Genomic DNA, 16,603 nt, shown 5'->3' on the forward strand with positions numbered 1-16,603 from the left:
GCAAAGTCTGAAATGATCGTGTCCACTTTCCGAAAAAGGCCTTTGGTATAAAGATTGGGAGAGCCTGAAAGATAAACAAGAACCTCTGCAGAATATTCATTTTCACCACTTGGACCCTCCCCGCCAACGTTAAGTGCAGTGTATCCCACCTCCTAAGATCCTCCCTGGCCACCTCCACCAGCTTTGTTAAGTTCCACTTATGGAGCCCTGTCCATTCCCTCGCTACCTGAATCCCCAAGTATCTAAACCTATCCCTCGCTACCATAAATGGCATCCCCCCTACATTAGCCCGCTGTGCCAGCTCATTCATTGGGAATCCTCGCTTTTCCCTACATTCAGCTTATATCCCGAGAACCCTCCAAACCTCCCCAACAAGCCCATAATCCTATCCGTACTCTCCAATGGATCCGAAACATACAGCAAGAGATCATCGGCATAGAGCGACACCCGATGCTCCCTCTGTCCCCTCATCCACCTGCCACTCTGCCAGCCCCCTGAGACGCATCGCCAATGGCTCAATGGCCAGCGGAAACAGCAGCGGCGACAGCGGGCACCCTTGCCTCGTACCCCTCTGTAAGTCAAAGCTTTATGAGCTCATATCATTCGTCCTCACCCTCGCTCTTGGCTCCACATACAGCAGCTGCACCCATGCCACAAATCTCGGCCCAAACCTAAACCTTCCCAAAACTTTGAACAAGAGCCGCCACTCCACCCGATCAAATACTTTCTCCGCGTCCATGGACACCACCACCTCCGGTACCAGAGCTCTCGACGGATTCATCACCGCATTCAACAGCCGTCTTATATTACTCGCAAGCTGCCTGCCCTTCACGAAGCCTGTTTGATCTTCTGCAACCACCCCCGGGACACAATCCTCCAACCTTCCCGCCAACCACTTAGCCAATACTTTTACATCCGTGTTCAATCATGATATGAGTCTATACGACCCACATTCCACCGGATCCTTCCCTTTTTTGGGATTAGTGTGATTACTGCCTGCTTCATCGTCTCTGGCAACTCCCCCTTCTCCAGTGCTTCATTTTTTTTCTTTTTTGTTCAATTCGTAATTTTTAATGTTTTGTACAAAAAAACGTTTTTATTAACTTCCCAACAATACAGCTTTTCACAAAAATAAAAATAAACCATCCGCGCCTTGAGGGGGGCGGGATTTTGAAGTTTGCGTACATAAAAAGGACCATTTTGTTTTATTGTTTAGGGAAAAAAAACCCCAACGAAAGCAACTCTGCGATCATTGGAACGGGGGCCGCTCGGTGACCGTCCAGCTAAGATACATTCCTACACAATTTCCTTCAAAATTGAATACAAAGAGAAAAAAGTCTTTAAAGATACAAACTAGGTGATCGGGTTTTATTAGTCACAATGATGAGACCCTGGGCCGGACAGTAGCGGTGTAGATTTGTGGAGGGGAGGGGGGAGGGGGGGGGGGGGGGGTCAGAAAGTCGCCACCGCCGGGTATAAGCAGACATGGAGCAGCAGCCGCCAGCCTCTCACTCTGGTGCATGGACAGGGACAGGTTAGCCAATTATAATCTAGCTGGGAAAACACGAGGTTGGTAAATTAACGGATCTCCATCTCTCCCCTAAACAAAAAAAATTAAAGTAACAGAAAGGGAGGAGGTTGGATCTCGGAACAAGACCAAAGACTCGATGTCACTGGTTGTAGGAGTTGCGTCCTCCATAGCCGCTGCCTCCCCGGCCCCGGGAGTAGCCGTCTCCCCGGTAGTAGCTGTCGCCCCGACTTTCATACTGCCGAGGGCCGTAGCCGCCGCCTCCTCGTCCGTAGCCGCCGCCCCGCCTTCCTCCGTAGCCGCCGCCGCCCGACTTTGTCTCGGCGTGGTCCACCCAGATCTGCCGCCCGTCCAGGGATTTTCCGTTCATCGCCTCCATCGCGTCGTTGGCGTCCTCGGGGTTCTCGAAAGTGATGAAGCCGAAACCGCGGGACGTCATGGTGTCTTTGTCTTTAATCACTCTCACCTCAGCGATCTGCCCGTACTTGGAGAAAACATCCTCCAGGGCCTGCTCGTCGGTGTCGAAGTTGAGGCCGCCGACGAACAACTTTGCTTCTTCAGTCATGGTGCTGAGATGTATATGCCCGGGTCGGTTAGATTGGGAGCTGCTCCTTCACGTTGCACACTCGCTGCTTTCCTCCGCACGCTGTCTCCTCCAGTGCTTCATTAAATGCCCCCAACAGATGCGGTGCCAGGTCCGCCGCAAATTCCTTATAAAATTCTGCCGGGTACCCATCTGGCCCAGGGGCTCTCCCCGACTTCATACCCCTGAAACTATCAGTCACCTCCCTCAGCCCCAGGGGCTCCTCCAACGCCTGCCTCTGTGCTTCCTCCACCTGGGGAAATTACAGCTCGTCCAGAAACCACACCACGTCCCCCTTCTCTCCTCCTGGGTCTGCCTCAAAGTCCCTGGTAATACTCTCTAAATGCCTGATTTATCTTCCCTGGCTCTGACACCACATCCCCAGCCCCAGTCCGGATCTTCAATATTTCCCTGGCCACAGCCTGCCTCCGCAACTGGTGCACCAGCATGCGGCTCGCCTTCTCCCCATACTCATATTGCTCCCCTCTTGCCCTACGCAGTTGCCCTACCGCCCTCCCCATTTTCAGCCTGTCAAATTGCCCCTACAACTTTTTCCTCCTCGCCAATCCCTCAAATATTCCCTGCCCACCTCCACTATCTCGCTCACTAGGGGTTCCGCCCTAATTTCCATATTCGCACGAACCGTAATAGAGATCATTTCTCCCCGGACCACTGCCTTCAGTGCTTCCCAAAAAATGCCCGCCGACACCTTCCCATTCTGATTGAACTCCACATAATCCCTAATCGCCAACCGCACTTTATCACAAAAACCTCCACCCCGGCCTCTGCTCTCGTCCCGTACTGAACCGAATATCCAGCCAGTGGGGTGCATGGTCCGAGATAACTATCCCCGCATACTCTGCCCCCTCCACCCCAACCAAAATCTTCCGATTCACTACAAAGTAATCAATCCTTGAATACACCTTATAGACGTGTGAAAAGAAGGAATACTCCCTTCCCCCCGGGTTCTGAAAGTGCCGTGGATCCACCATACCCATCCTCTCCATAAACCCCCCATTGCCATTTGTACCCTGCCCATTGCCCTGGGGCTCGATCTATCCACCCTCGGCTCCAGGACACAATTAAAATCTCCTCCCATGATCAACTGGCACGTGGCAAAATCCGGGATTACTGCAAGCATCCCCCTCATAAAACCCACATCATCCCAATTGTGGAGTCCTTCATCGCTCTCTCTGTGGAGTTTGTCATCGCTCTCTCTGTGGAGTCTTTCATCGCTCTCTGTGTGGAGTCATGCAGTGTTCTCTCTGTAGAGTCGATCTGTGCTCTCTTAACGGAGTTATTCTGTGCTCTCTGTGTGGCGTCGTCTTCATCTTGGATATTGCTGTCATCCAATGTACCGACGATCTGCCATGGCACCATGGTATTGGATTCATCTACCATGAGAAGAGTCGTTGAGCTTTTCAACCGTGTTGCTGATGCTGTGATCAGGATCTCCGAATAACTCAGCCATGTCTGAGCAGTATTGTGTGTATTGTTCGTTGGACAAATCATCGCTTTTTGTTTTGGAATTGTGATCGTTCTCTTCATGCTCAATGAACAAATCATCTTCTTGTGTGGAGCCTGGGACCCTTCGTGTTGCATGGACCACTCTCTGTTTCTTGGTGTCAAGCCACAGCATAATCTTGCACTCACGAGTCAGGATGTCATATATGCTGGGCTGAAGATTCCCCATTCCGAAGAACTCATCGTCGGGGTCTTCACGGTACAACACCTCTAGTTGTGGTTCGGATTTGGTACTGGGGTAGCCATCCCCCAAGGTGAAATCTTCGTCTGAGTCGTAGTTTACAAGGAACATGTCATCTTCTAGGGCGTGCTAACTGCTTGTTCCAAGGTGTTGTGAAAGTTATTTTCAACTGCTGGTGCAAGTTCGGGCATTGTTCTGTCTTTTGAGGCAAGAAAATTGGGTTTTGCAGCTTTAAATTTCTTTTTGTTCATTTTTGTGCATTTCCCTTTTAAGTGGATGTGGTCCTGGTCCTCTGACATCATGATGCTCGTGATGTCATGCGTAGGACTCGATTGCCCATGCGCACACCGATTTTCCTGTACTGTGCCCTCTTTTCGCAACTGAGCATGTTCGGTTCCTTTCCCAAGATGGCTGCCGCTCAGAACCTCCGTCTTTCTCTGATTCAAACCTGCCTCCACCTTGTGGTGAGTGTTCGTGCCATTTTAACAAATTTTGTTTTCTAAATGTTGATTCTGTGTTTGTAGAGACTCAAAGTACTGATTTTGTTTTTATTCATAAGCAAGGCATTTTTGTATAGCAATTTCTAGAGTTAGATACTTATTTTGTGAAAGTTCTTCCCTCAAATTTTTATCAGATAGTCCAGAAATTAATTGATGCATTACCACAGTGTCTCTGAAATCAGCATAATCACAGCCTTGTGGTATTAACCTGAGATTTGTAATAAAATCAGAGATGGGCCCTCTGTTTCTCTGACAAGAGTTAAATCTTTCCAGTATCTCACCGGACTGCACATTTTTTGAGTATAACGTCTACTTTGGTGTTGCCCTCACCTTCTAAGTAATTAAAGCAATTATAGATTTCTCTAGCTTCATGCCCTCCTGTTGAGAGCAGTAGGGCTATTTTTGTTGCATCAGAGATAGTGCTTAAATCATTAGCTGTGATAAATATTTGGAACAGCTGTCCAAACACTTTCCAGTTACAACTTAAATTACCGGCTGTTTCCAGCCGCCATGGAGTTCCAACAAATTCCATCGAATCAGTTAGTCGTTGAGGATCCATTTGCTGTGAAGTCTTCCACAGTCGAATATCCAGTTTAAGTTTTTCTTCTCTTGCTGGTGTCTAGCTAGCTTTCTGAAATCACTGCTGGTATCAAATGTTATTCTCCAAGTCTGAATAAAGATTATAGACTTCCAGTTAACACAAATACCTTATTCAGTGTGTTCATTCTGTTTCCAGAGCTTAACTAGATATATTACAGTCAAGAGGTATGACCAGTGAAGCTAAGGTAAACTGCCTATGCTGAGTTGTCTCTGTCTGCTGCTGCTCACTAACCCTGTGCTTCTGAAAGAGGCGGATCCTCCCTTGGGCTGGACCCGTCTCTGATGCTGCCCTCTCGTGATGCTGTGGCTGTTACATCTGTCTGTAGTCCCTGGTGTATGTGCAGATGTATGTACAGATGTACAGATCACTACACAACTATTTACAGCAAATGACAAGTGAAGGCATATGTACATGTAAGGCGTCTCACGTGCAGATACAGAACAATATGTACAAAGGAAACATTTATAAGTCCAATCTCTGGGGCTGGCGTCGGATCCTTGTCGACTGCCTGAGAGGTGGAGGTGGGGATGACGGAGCCTTGACAGGTGGGTTACAGCCAGATTGGGGGTCTCGTGGAGCGAGATGTCCGGAAAAGGCATAATGACAGCTGGGAACGTGAGATCTGGTGGTGGGCAGGCAAGTTTGCATAGTGCCCTTCTGTTGCGCCTGACAATGGATCCATCAGCCATGCGAACCACGAACGACCTGGGAGCAGCCTGTCGAACAACAACAGCTGGAGCTGATCAGCCTCCATCAGGCAACTTTATGCGAACAGCATCTTCCGGAGAGAGCCCAGGCAAATCGGTAGCATGAGCATCATTTGTCAGCTTTTGCTGGTTTCTGAGTTGCTGTACCTTTTGCAGCACTGGGAGGTGATCCAGGTCTGGTAAATGAATGGCCGGAACAGGCATCCGCAGGTCACGATTCATAAGGAGTTGTGCTGGAGACATACCGGTGGACAGAGGGGTTGCCCTGTACGCCAGCAGCGCAAGGTTAAAGTCAGAAGCTGAGTCCGCAGCCTTGCAGAGCAGTTGCTTCACGGTATGGACCCCTTTTCCGACCTTCCCGTTAGATTACGGGTAATGTAGGCTCGAGGTAATGTGCTTGAACTAGTATAGCTTCGCGAACTTGGACCACTCTTGGCTGTGGAAGCAGGGACCGTTGTCGCTCATGACCGTGAGCGGAATACCATGCCTGGCAAATGTCTCCTTGCAGGCCTTGATAACAGTCCTTGATGTGAGGTCGGACAGTTTCACCACTTCGGGGTAACGCGAGAAGTAGTCAATTATAAGCACGTAGTCACGCCCATTGGCGTGAAAAAGATTGATTCCCACCTTAGACCACGGAGAGGTCACGATTTCATGTTACTGGAGTGTTTCTTTGGGCTGAGCAGGCTGGAAACGTGGCAAGTCGCACAATTGAGAACCATGTTGGATATGTCCTCATTGATGCCAGGCCAATAGACAGCCTGCCACTGGAGCCCAGGACGAGGAATCATCCTTCTGGAGGAGCACCGCACCGATGCCGTCCTGGCTGGCATCCGTGGAGATTTTCGTCTCCCTCTAAGGGTCAAAGAACGCTGGTACTGGAGCAGTGGTGAGCTTTGCCTTTAACTCGAGCCACTCTGCTTGATGTGTGGGTAGCCACTGAAAGGCAGTGGACTTCTTCACCAGATGCCTGAGAGCTGTGGTGTGTGATGCCAGGTTGGGAATTAACTTTCCCAAGAAGTTTACCATACCCAGGAAGCGGAGTACCGCCTTTTTGTGTTCCGGGGTCTTCATGGTGTTGATGGCCTTGACTCTGTCCGAGTCCGGTTGCACGCCCTGCTGGGATATTTGATCACCCAAAAACTTGATTGATGACATGCCAAAGGAGCATTTGGCCTTGTTCAACTTGAGGCCGTTGGCATGTATGTACCTAAAGACTTGTTGGAGATGAGATATGTGTTCCTCTGGGGTTTTGGACCATATAATGATGTCATCAACATAAACCCGCACACCCTCAATGCCCTCCAGCATTTGTTCTAAGATCCTGTGAAAGATTTCAGAGGCTGAAACAATATCAAACGCCATGCGGTTGTAACAGTACCTTCCAAAAGGTGTATTAAACGTGCAGAGCTTCCTGCTGGACTCGTCCAGTTGTATCTGCCAGAAGCCACGCGATGCATCTAGCTTCGTGAAGAATTTGGCATGTGCCATCTCACTGGTTAGCTCCTCCCACTTCGGGATCAGGTAGTATTCCCGCATTATGTTTCGGTTAAGATCCTTGGGATCTATACATATGCGCAGTTCTCCAGAGGGCTTCTTCACACAGACCATCGAGCTGACCCATTCAGTCGGTTCCGTCACTTTAGAGATTATACCCTGGTCTTGGAGCTCCAGCCGCGCCTTTAACCGGTCCTTCAGAGGAGCTGGCACCCGCGTGGTGCATGGATCACAGGCGTGGCATCAGGCCTGAGTAAGATTTTGTATCAGTACGGCAGCGTGCCCATCCCACTGAACACATCCGGGTATTGTGACAGGATTTTGTAAATGTCAGCCTGAAGATTCACATTGGCAGGGGACATGGCATGTACTTGCTGTACGAGGTTGAGTGGCTTGCATGCATGGGCACCAAGCAGAAGGCCTTATCATACGTGGTAATGATGCCCACACGATATGGGGACTCCAGGCAGTGGTCCTCTGGATCCGTGGTGTTACTAAGTTTTGAATCCAGCAGCTCTTGCTGCACACTTTGAACTCGTTTGTGTTGGAACTGGGATCGCTGGCACATGATCAGAGACGCAGACCTGCACAAGGCTGCATAATGGCCAGGCTTCCCACATTTTAAACATCGCCTGCCTCTTGCAGGGCATTGCCGCTTTAAGTGGGCGGTGCCGCAGTTCGGGCACATCATGACGTTGACGTCGTAACACTCCGTACGTCGTCGCAACGTCGCACATGCGCAGTGCGGTCAGCCGCCGTTCGCACCTGTGCAGTGTGGTCTTCGGCCTCTTCTTTCTCCCGTCCGTGGTGCGCATGCGTGGGACCCCGGGCTAAGCGTGCAAAATGGCCACCTTCATCGATGCTAAGGCGCCGCATTCGTGCGATGGCCTGTCCACTCTCTGCCTCGCGGGAGGCAAGTTGGTCCTGTTCTGCCGATTTAAGGTAGGAGTAGCGACTTTTCGCCTGTTCATGCACTTTATGGCTACTGGCAGTGTTGTTTTTTATTTTTAGGAGCTGCTCCGGCAGGGCGTCGGAGTGAACCCCAAACACGATCTGATCCCTGATGAGGGAATCAGCGGTGTCACCGTAGTTGCAGGATTGCGCTAATATGCGGAGATGAGTTAGAAAGGATTGGGAAGGCTCATCCTTACCCTGAAGGCGTTGCTGGAAGACATAGCGCTCAAAGCTCTCGTTCGTTTCGACTTCACAGTGACTGTCGAATTTGCCTAACACGGTCTGGAACTTGGTCTTGTCCTCGCCATCGGCAAAAGTGACCGAATTGAAGATTTGGATGGCTTGGTCCCCCCCAGTCGATAGGAGCAGCACAATTTTTCTGGCATCGGACGCATCCTCGAGGCCTGAGGCCTCAAAGTATAGACTGAATTTCTGCTTGAAGACCCGCCAGTTGGCGCCAAGATTTCCGGAGGTCTGGAGCAGTGGAAGAGCCTGGATCTTCTCCATTCTGCTGGAAGGCAATTGCTGGTCGTCACTGAATTAGTCAAGGTAAATTACTTAGATGAAGTAGACCCCTGGTATCATGTCGTGTTATTCACCCTGGGGTAACACAGACTGCAACAGGATGCAGATGAATGGTAAAGCATACACCAAACGTAGGTGTTGGTTCAATACGATTTATTGAACTTCTGTAACAATGCACACAGCTGGCTGTGGGTTGACACTCTCCTACTCGAAGTGTACTAACTCAAATTTTCTAGACCAGGCTAGCTCTGATCCACGTGTAGAAGGTGCTGACTGATATATACACCCTGACTGTCACTACAGTTGTTAGCAATGGAAAGAGGCAGAGTGCTGATGCCTCGTGTGTTTTATAGTTGGAAGCCCCACTCTGGTATTCTGTCTGGTGATTGGTTGTGTTCTTTCCTGTATGTTGATTGGCTAACCTGGGTGTCTGTCACTGCCTGTTTTTACCTCATGATGTGGATGAATGCATATTATGACACACCTCACTTGCGTTCACCAGCATAACTTGCTAGCGCAGCTGCCCCTGCCCAAAGGCACATCCTAATGACCTCCTCCTCCCTCTCCCCCACCCTCACCCCACTCCTCAGCTCAAAGAAGAAGGCCTCCTGCTGGCCTTACCCTCCCCCACACAAACAAGGGCTTCTCCTGAAGTCCAGGTAGCCTTCTCCAGAATCAAACAAACAGATGTTAAACACAAACAGTCCCATTGCGTGGCAGCACGGTAGCATTGTGGATAGCACAATCGCTTCCCAGCTCCAGGGTCCCAGGTTCGATTCCGGCTTGGGTCACTGTCTGTGCGGAGTCTGCCTCCCCGTGTGTGCGTGGATTTCCTCCGGGTGCTCCGGTTTCCTCCCACAGTCCAAAGATGTGCAAGTTAGGTGGATTGGACATGATAAATTGCTCTTAGTGTCCAAAATTGCCCTTAGTGTTGGGTGGGGTTACTGGGTTATGGGGATCGGGTGGAGGTGTTAACCTTGGGTAGGGTGCTCTTTCCAGGAGCCGGTGCAGACTTGATGGGCCGAATGGCCTCCTTCTGCACTGTAAATTCTATGATCTATGATAAAACAGGAGGGGGTTTGGGAACATCCATCCCCACATAAACGCTCCACCCCAACAACTCCTGACAATCTCACCATTGAACAGAAAGCCCCCACCACAAAAAAGGCGAAAATCCCCCAATCCCTACACCCACTTCAAACATGCTCCTGACCATTACATAGTGTCAGCACCCATGTTCCCAAGCATTGTCCACTCAGTTCCCCCCAGTTTATGCTCCTTAATGAAGTCTTCAGCCGTTTCTGGGGTCTCATAATACCCCCGGCGTCCGAACGTCACCATAATTTCACCGGGTAGAGCACCCCAAACCTGATCTGCCGCTGGTACAGCACCGCCTTGGCCTTGTTGAAACCTGCCCGCCATTTTGCCAACTCGGCTCCGATGTCCTGATAAATCCAGACGTTATTTCCCTCCCAGTCGCAGCTACACTTCTCCCTGGCCCACCGTAGAATTTTCTCTTTCTCCACAAAGGTATGGAGTCTCACGATCATCGCCCGCGTCGGCTCCCCAGCTCTAGGCTTTTGCCTCAGAGACCTATGCACTCGGTCCACTTCAGGTGCCTTATCTAGCACCCCTTCTGCCACCAGTCCTGCCAGCATCCTCAAAACGTACCTCGTGGCACTCACACCTTCCACTCCTTCAGGCAGGCCCACTATTCACAGGTTCTGCCTTCCCGAGGCATTCTCCTGCTCCTCCACCTTTGCCATCAATGTTTTACAAAGGTCTCCTAGGAGCCCCACCTCCGCCTCCAGAGCCACCACACGATCGCTGTGGTCCGAGATCACTCCTTCAATCTCCCGAATCTGTGACCCCTGCACCTCCAAACACCTCTCTATCTGCTCCAAAGTACTCTTCAGGGATGCCACAGCTTCTGCAATGGCCTTTGCACAATCCTCTTGCATTTCTTTCCTCTGTTTATAGAATTCCTCCTTGATAAAAGTCATCAGTTGCTGTATCTGGGGCCTTACAGCTTGCCCCTCCCCCGCCTGCATGCTGGAAGAGACTGTCTGTGAAGCACAAAACTGTTTCAACTTTCCAGCCAGGGGTAAACTACTCCTCTAACATTCACCTACGCCTTTCATCACAATTCCACCCTGATCTGGGTAAAAAGAGCCCTTTTCTGTGACTTTGAACAGCAACAGCCCTTTATGTGACCAATCGTTCCATGGTCACAACTGGAAGTCCCGGACTGTCAATGTGGTTTCCCATTGTGGGGCACCCCCACGCCATCGGGAAACTCCCAGGCGCCGGCAAAATGGAGAATCCTGCCGGCAGAGAATCCCGTGCCATGTTCCCCACGCTCCTGTATGCATCAGGAACATGGACAATGTGCAGCAGACGCCTCAAATCCCTGAAGAGGTATCACCAATATTGCCTCTGGAAAATCCTGCAAAGCCAGCAGAGCACCGACGCTAATTGGCTGTAGCGGGGAAGATTTGTGTGGGCGGTCAGTGCTTCCAGAAAGTGGACCTCAGCGAGACACCCTCCATGTTCGAGTGAAGGCAAACGCCCAACAGAGAGGCAATGCTGATTGACTGTTGCAGGGCAGATTTTCTTCAGGCGGTCAGTGCTTTCAGAAAGTGGTTTGTGGAGAAAGTGCTTCCAGAAAGTGGTTTGTGTGAGAGGGAGGTGGGCCATTAGAAAATTTGCAGCAGAGTGCTTGAGTGGGGAGGCTTTATCTCTGGCTCGATAGGCTTCGGCGAGTGGCGTCTCAGCAGAGTAGAGGTAATCTCAGGTAGCGTCCTCTTAAATTTCCTCTTTAGTCTTGGTGCAGATGGGGTGGCAATGAGGGGAATGAGTGATGTACTCCTCCTGCAGGATGCGGGAGCTCAAGGATAACTCCGTTGTCCCTGATGACTACACTGGTGGAAAATGCACCCGGCTGTAGCTCCTGGGAGATCGAGTTAGGGAGCTGGAGCTGGATGCACTCAAGATTATCCGGGATGCTGAGCACTTTTTAGATAAGAGTTTTTGTGAGGCAGTCACACCTAAGGTGCAGGCAGAGAATAGCTGGGTGACCACCAGGAAAGGCAAAGGGAGCAGGCAAAGAGTGCTGGAGTCCCTGTGATCATTCCCCTCATAAACAAGTATACTGTTCTGGATACTGTTCAGGGGATGACCATTCAGGTGAAATCAGCAGTAGCCAGATCTGTGGCACCAGGACTGGCTCTGGGGCACAGCGGGAAAGGGTAAAGGTGAACAGGACCATAGTGAGAGGAGACCCGATAGTTAGGGGACAGACAGGAGGCTCTGTGGCCGCAAATGGGAGTCCAGGATGGTGTGTTGCCTACTGGGTGCCAGGATCAAGGATATCTCTGAGTGGCTGCAGAACATTCTCAAGGGGGAGAGGGAGCACCCAGAAATCATTGTGCGCATTGACACGAATGACATAAATAGAAATAGGGTTGAGATCCTAAGGAGCGATTATGGAGAGCTAGGAAAAAGATTGAGAAGCAGGATCTTGAGGGTGGTAATCTCTGGATTACTTCCAGTGCCATGTGCTGAGGGTAAGAACAGGAGAATATGGCAGATAAATGCGTGGCTAAAGAATTGGTGCAGGGGGCATGGATTCAGATTCTTAGATAATTGGAAGCTTTTCTGGGACAGAGGTGACCTGCATCTGAACTGGAGGGGGTTCAATATACTGGGGGGGCAGATTTGCTGGTGCTACGAGGGGGAGTTTAAACTAGATTGGCAGAAGGGTGGGATCCTCAGCAGCAGGGAAGCAAATGAGGGGTTGAAAGGAGATGCATTACTCAGCAACGGCATAGACATGATAAGCAGGAGTATGGCAGGGAGCGGGGAAAACCTGTTGGGTTAAATTGCATCTAATTCAATGCAAGAGGGCTGACAGATAAGGTGGATGAACTCGGAACATGGATAGGTACGTGGGACTGGGATCTTGTAGCCATAACTGAAACATGGCTAAGGGAGGGACAGGACTGGCAGCTTAATGTGCCACGGTACAGGTGCTTTAGGCGGAACAGAGGTGGAGGAAAGAGAGGAGGGTGAGTTGCATCTTTGATTAAGGGGAGCATCACGGCAGTAGTCAAAGATGAAATAACTGAGGGATCATCCAGCGAAGCTTTGTGGGTGGAATTAAGAAATAAGAAGGGGATGATGACCTTATTGGGGTGGTGTAGGCCCCCAAATAGTCAACAGAAATTAGAAGAACAAATATGCAGGGAGATTGGAGAGACTTGCAGGAGTAACAGGGTTGTCATAGTAGAGGATTTAATTTTCCTAACTTAGACTGGGACCTCCATAGTGTTAAGGGCTTAGATGGGGTGGTATTTGTTAAGTGTGTTCAGGAAAGTTTCCTCAGGCAGTATTTGGAGGGGCAAAACTTGACCTACTCTTGGGAAATAGGGCAGGGCAGGTGGCTGAGGCGAAGGTGGGGACCACTTTGGGACCAGTGACTATAGTTCTATTAATTTTAAAATAGTTTTGGAGAGGGATAAAACTGGTCCACAGGTACAAGTTCTAAATTGGAACAACGTGAATTTGGATGGAATTAGGCAAGAGCTTGCAAGGGTTGATTGGAATAGCTTGTTTGAGGGCAAAGGGACCTCCGGCAAGTGGGAGGTTTTTAAAAGTGAAATAGCTAGAGTTCAGGGTGTATATGTTCCTGTTATGTTGAAGGTCAAAGCTGGCAGGAGTAAGGAATCCCAGATGACAAAACATATTGAGTTTTTGGCCAGGAAAAAGGAGGCATGGCTCAGGTAAAAGCAGCTGGAATCAAGGGATTCACTGGATGTGTACAGGGGATACAGGAGTATACCCAAGAAGGACATTAGGAGGGGAAAAAGGGGGCACGAGGTAACTTTAGCCGAGACGATTAAGGTGAATCCAAAGGGATTCATTAAGTACATTAAAGGAAAAAGAATAACTAGAGAGAATAGGACCCCTCAAGGGCCAAGGTGGGCACATACACGTGGAACCGCAGGAGATGGGCGAGGTTCTCAATGAATATTTCTCCTCTCTGTTTGCTGTGGAGAAAGACTTGGGAAGGTTAGTGATGATATATGGGGGACAGTTTGCATTGCAGTAGGGGAGGTAATGGACGTATTAAAATGTATGAAGGTGGATAAAGCTCCTGACCCTGACCAGGTATAACCAAGAACACCGTGAGGTTCGAGAAGAAATTGCGGGAGCCTTGCCTGTGCTATTTGCATCATCGTTAGGCACGGGTGAAGTACCAGAAGACTGAAGAGTTGCAAATGTTGTGCCCTTATTTCAGAAGGGCTGCAACAAAAACCTGGGAATTATAGATGGTAAGTTTAACGTCTGTGGTGAGTAAGTTACTAGAAAGGATTCTGAGGGATAAGATATACAGGCATTTGGAAAGGCAGGGTTAGATCATACCTTACAAATTTGTTAGAGTTCTTTGATGAAGTGACGAGTAAGGTTGGTGAGGGCAGGGCGGTTGACGTAGTCTATATGAACTTCAGTAAGGCCTTTGATAAAGTTCCACATGGTAGGCTGCTCTGGAAGGTTAGATCACATGGAATCCAGGGAGAGCTGACAAATTGGATATATAATTGGCTTGATGGTCGATCGTCAGAAGCAGAGGATAATGGTGGAATGATGCTTGTCGGACTGGCCTGTGACTAGTGGTGTGCCTCAGGGGTCAGTACTGGGTCCACTGCTGTTTGTTATTTATATCAACGATTTGGATGAGAATGTACCAGTCATGATCATTAAGTTCACAGATGACACTAAAATAGGTGGTTTGTAGACAGTGAGGAAGGTTATCAAAAATTGCAGCAGGATCTTGATCAGCTGGGAAGTGGGACAAGAAATGGCAAATGGAATTCAATACAGATAAGTGTGAGGTGTTGCATTTTGTAAAGTCCAATCAAGGTAGGACTTTCACAGTGAATGGTTGGACCTTACGGAGTATTGTGGACCAGAAGGATCTTGGAGTTCCGGTGCACAGATCTCTAAAGGTGGAGTCACAGGTAGATAGGGCAGTGAAGAAGGCTTTTGGCATGCTGGTCTGCATCAGTCAGGGCATTGAGTATAGAAGTTGGGAAGTCATGTTGCAATTGTACAGGAAATTGTACAATTTCCATGCCATAGGGCAGCACGGTAGCACATGTGGATAGCACAGTGGCTTCACAGCGCCAGGGTCCCAGGTTCGATACCCTGCTGGGTCACTGTCTGTGTGGAGTCTGCACGTCTGCGTGGGTTTCTTCCGGGTGCTCCAGTTTCCTCCCACAGTCCAAAGACGTGCAGGTTAGGTGGATTGTCCTGCCATGATAAATTGCCCTCAGTGACCAAAAAGGTTAGGAGGGGTTATTGGGTTACGGGGATAGGGTGGAAATGAGGGCTTAAGTGGGTCAGTACAGACTCGATGGGTCAAATGGCCTCCTTCTGCACTGTATGTTCTTTCTAACCAAAAAGCCCATTTAAGTTAACTCCATTTGCCTGCATATGGCCCATATCCTCTAAACCTTTCCTATCCATGTATCTATCCAAGCAATCACTAGGAAGGCAGTGGACTGGAAGCCTCCCTGAATAAATGCAACGTCCCCATTGACACGTGGAAATCACCTTGCCTTAGAATGCACAAACTGGAGAAGCACCCGCAAAAGCTCCATTCACCACAGGATGGAGCACATGGAGGCAAAGTGTAAACGGCAGAATCCACAGAATTCAGAGCATCCCACCTTCCTATCTCATCAAACACCACTTGCCAAACCATTGCAGAGTCTGCGGATACAGGATTGGAGTATTCAGCCACCGCAGAACCCACCTCTCCCTTGTCTGGAAACAAGTAATCTCAACCCTTGACCCTGAGGGACTGCCCAAGAAGATATTCCAATTAAGCAACTCAATACAGTTCAAATGTCACTTATAAATAGAGTTAACAATCAGGGTTACTTGCTTTTCTGAGCAGATCTTTGGAGAGAGAGAGAGAGACGTTTTCAGAAACAACCTGGAAATCCTTCTGTCTTGTCAGACTCAAATCTTATGGCAAACCGCGGATTAATTAAAAATCTTCCAGCAGATTGCATAAACCAGTCAGACCTGACTCCTCCCATTAATTAAATCATCTGTATCCCACAATGTCTCATGACCTGCTTAGCTAGCACGATACCATTCCTCATAAATTATCTACAGCCCAGGGAATCTCCAGCAATCAAAACAATGTCCCATTCAGCATCTATATGTAAACAAGAAAATGGTTAGAAACAATGGTTACATCGCTTCTGTAGCTTTAAGAGCAAAGAAAAGTACAGCACAGGAACAGGCCCTTCAGACCTCCAAGCCTGCGCCGACCATGCTGCCCGTCTAAACTAAAATCTTCTACACTTCCGGTGTCCGTATCCCTCTATTCCCATCCTATTCATGTATTTGTCAAGATGCCCCTTAAATGTCACTACCGTCCTTGCTTGCACCACCTCCTCCGGCAGCGAGTTCCAGGCACCCACTACTTTCTGTGTAAAAAAACTTGCCTCGTACATCTCCTCAAAACCTTGCCCCTTGCACTTTAAACCAATGCCCCCTAGTAATTGACTCCCCTACCCTAGGAAAAAGTCTCTGACTATCCACTCTGTCTATGCCCCTCGTAATTTTGAAGACCTCTATCAGGTCGCCCCTCAACCTCCTTCATTCCAGTGAGAACAAACCAAGTTTATTCAACCACTCCTCATAGCTAATGCCCTCCATACCTGGCAACATCCTGGTAAATCTCTTCTGCACGCTCTCCAAAGTCTTCACATCCTTCTCGTAGTGTGGCAACCAGAATTGAACACTATACTCCAAGTGCGGCCTAACTAAGGTTCTGCAACATGGTTTGCCAATTTTTATACTCAATGCTCTGGCCAATGAATGCAAGCATGCCATATGCCGTCTTGACTACCGTCTTCATCTGTGTTGCCACTTTCATTGACCTGTGGACCTGTACACCTAGATCTCTCTGACTGTCAATACTCGAG

The 16,603-nt window shown here is 49.2% G+C and overlaps 1 protein-coding gene across 1 annotated transcript; it reads right to left on the minus strand.

Annotated features, from left to right (window-relative positions):
• Positions 1 to 1,655: 1,655 nt before the first annotated feature.
• On the minus strand, positions 1,656 to 2,129 carry LOC119971800 (RNA-binding protein 3-like). The gene has a single exon (XM_038807945.1). It carries the CDS (start codon positions 2,091 to 2,093, stop codon positions 1,671 to 1,673), a length of 423 nt encoding a protein of 140 aa, XP_038663873.1. The 5' UTR covers positions 2,094 to 2,129; the 3' UTR covers positions 1,656 to 1,670.
• Between the last annotated feature and the right edge of the window lie 14,474 nt (positions 2,130 to 16,603).

The sequence above is a fragment of the Scyliorhinus canicula genome, chromosome 9, assembly GCF_902713615.1.
Source record: "Scyliorhinus canicula chromosome 9, sScyCan1.1, whole genome shotgun sequence".
NCBI classification, from domain to species: Eukaryota; Metazoa; Chordata; class Chondrichthyes; order Carcharhiniformes; family Scyliorhinidae; genus Scyliorhinus; species Scyliorhinus canicula.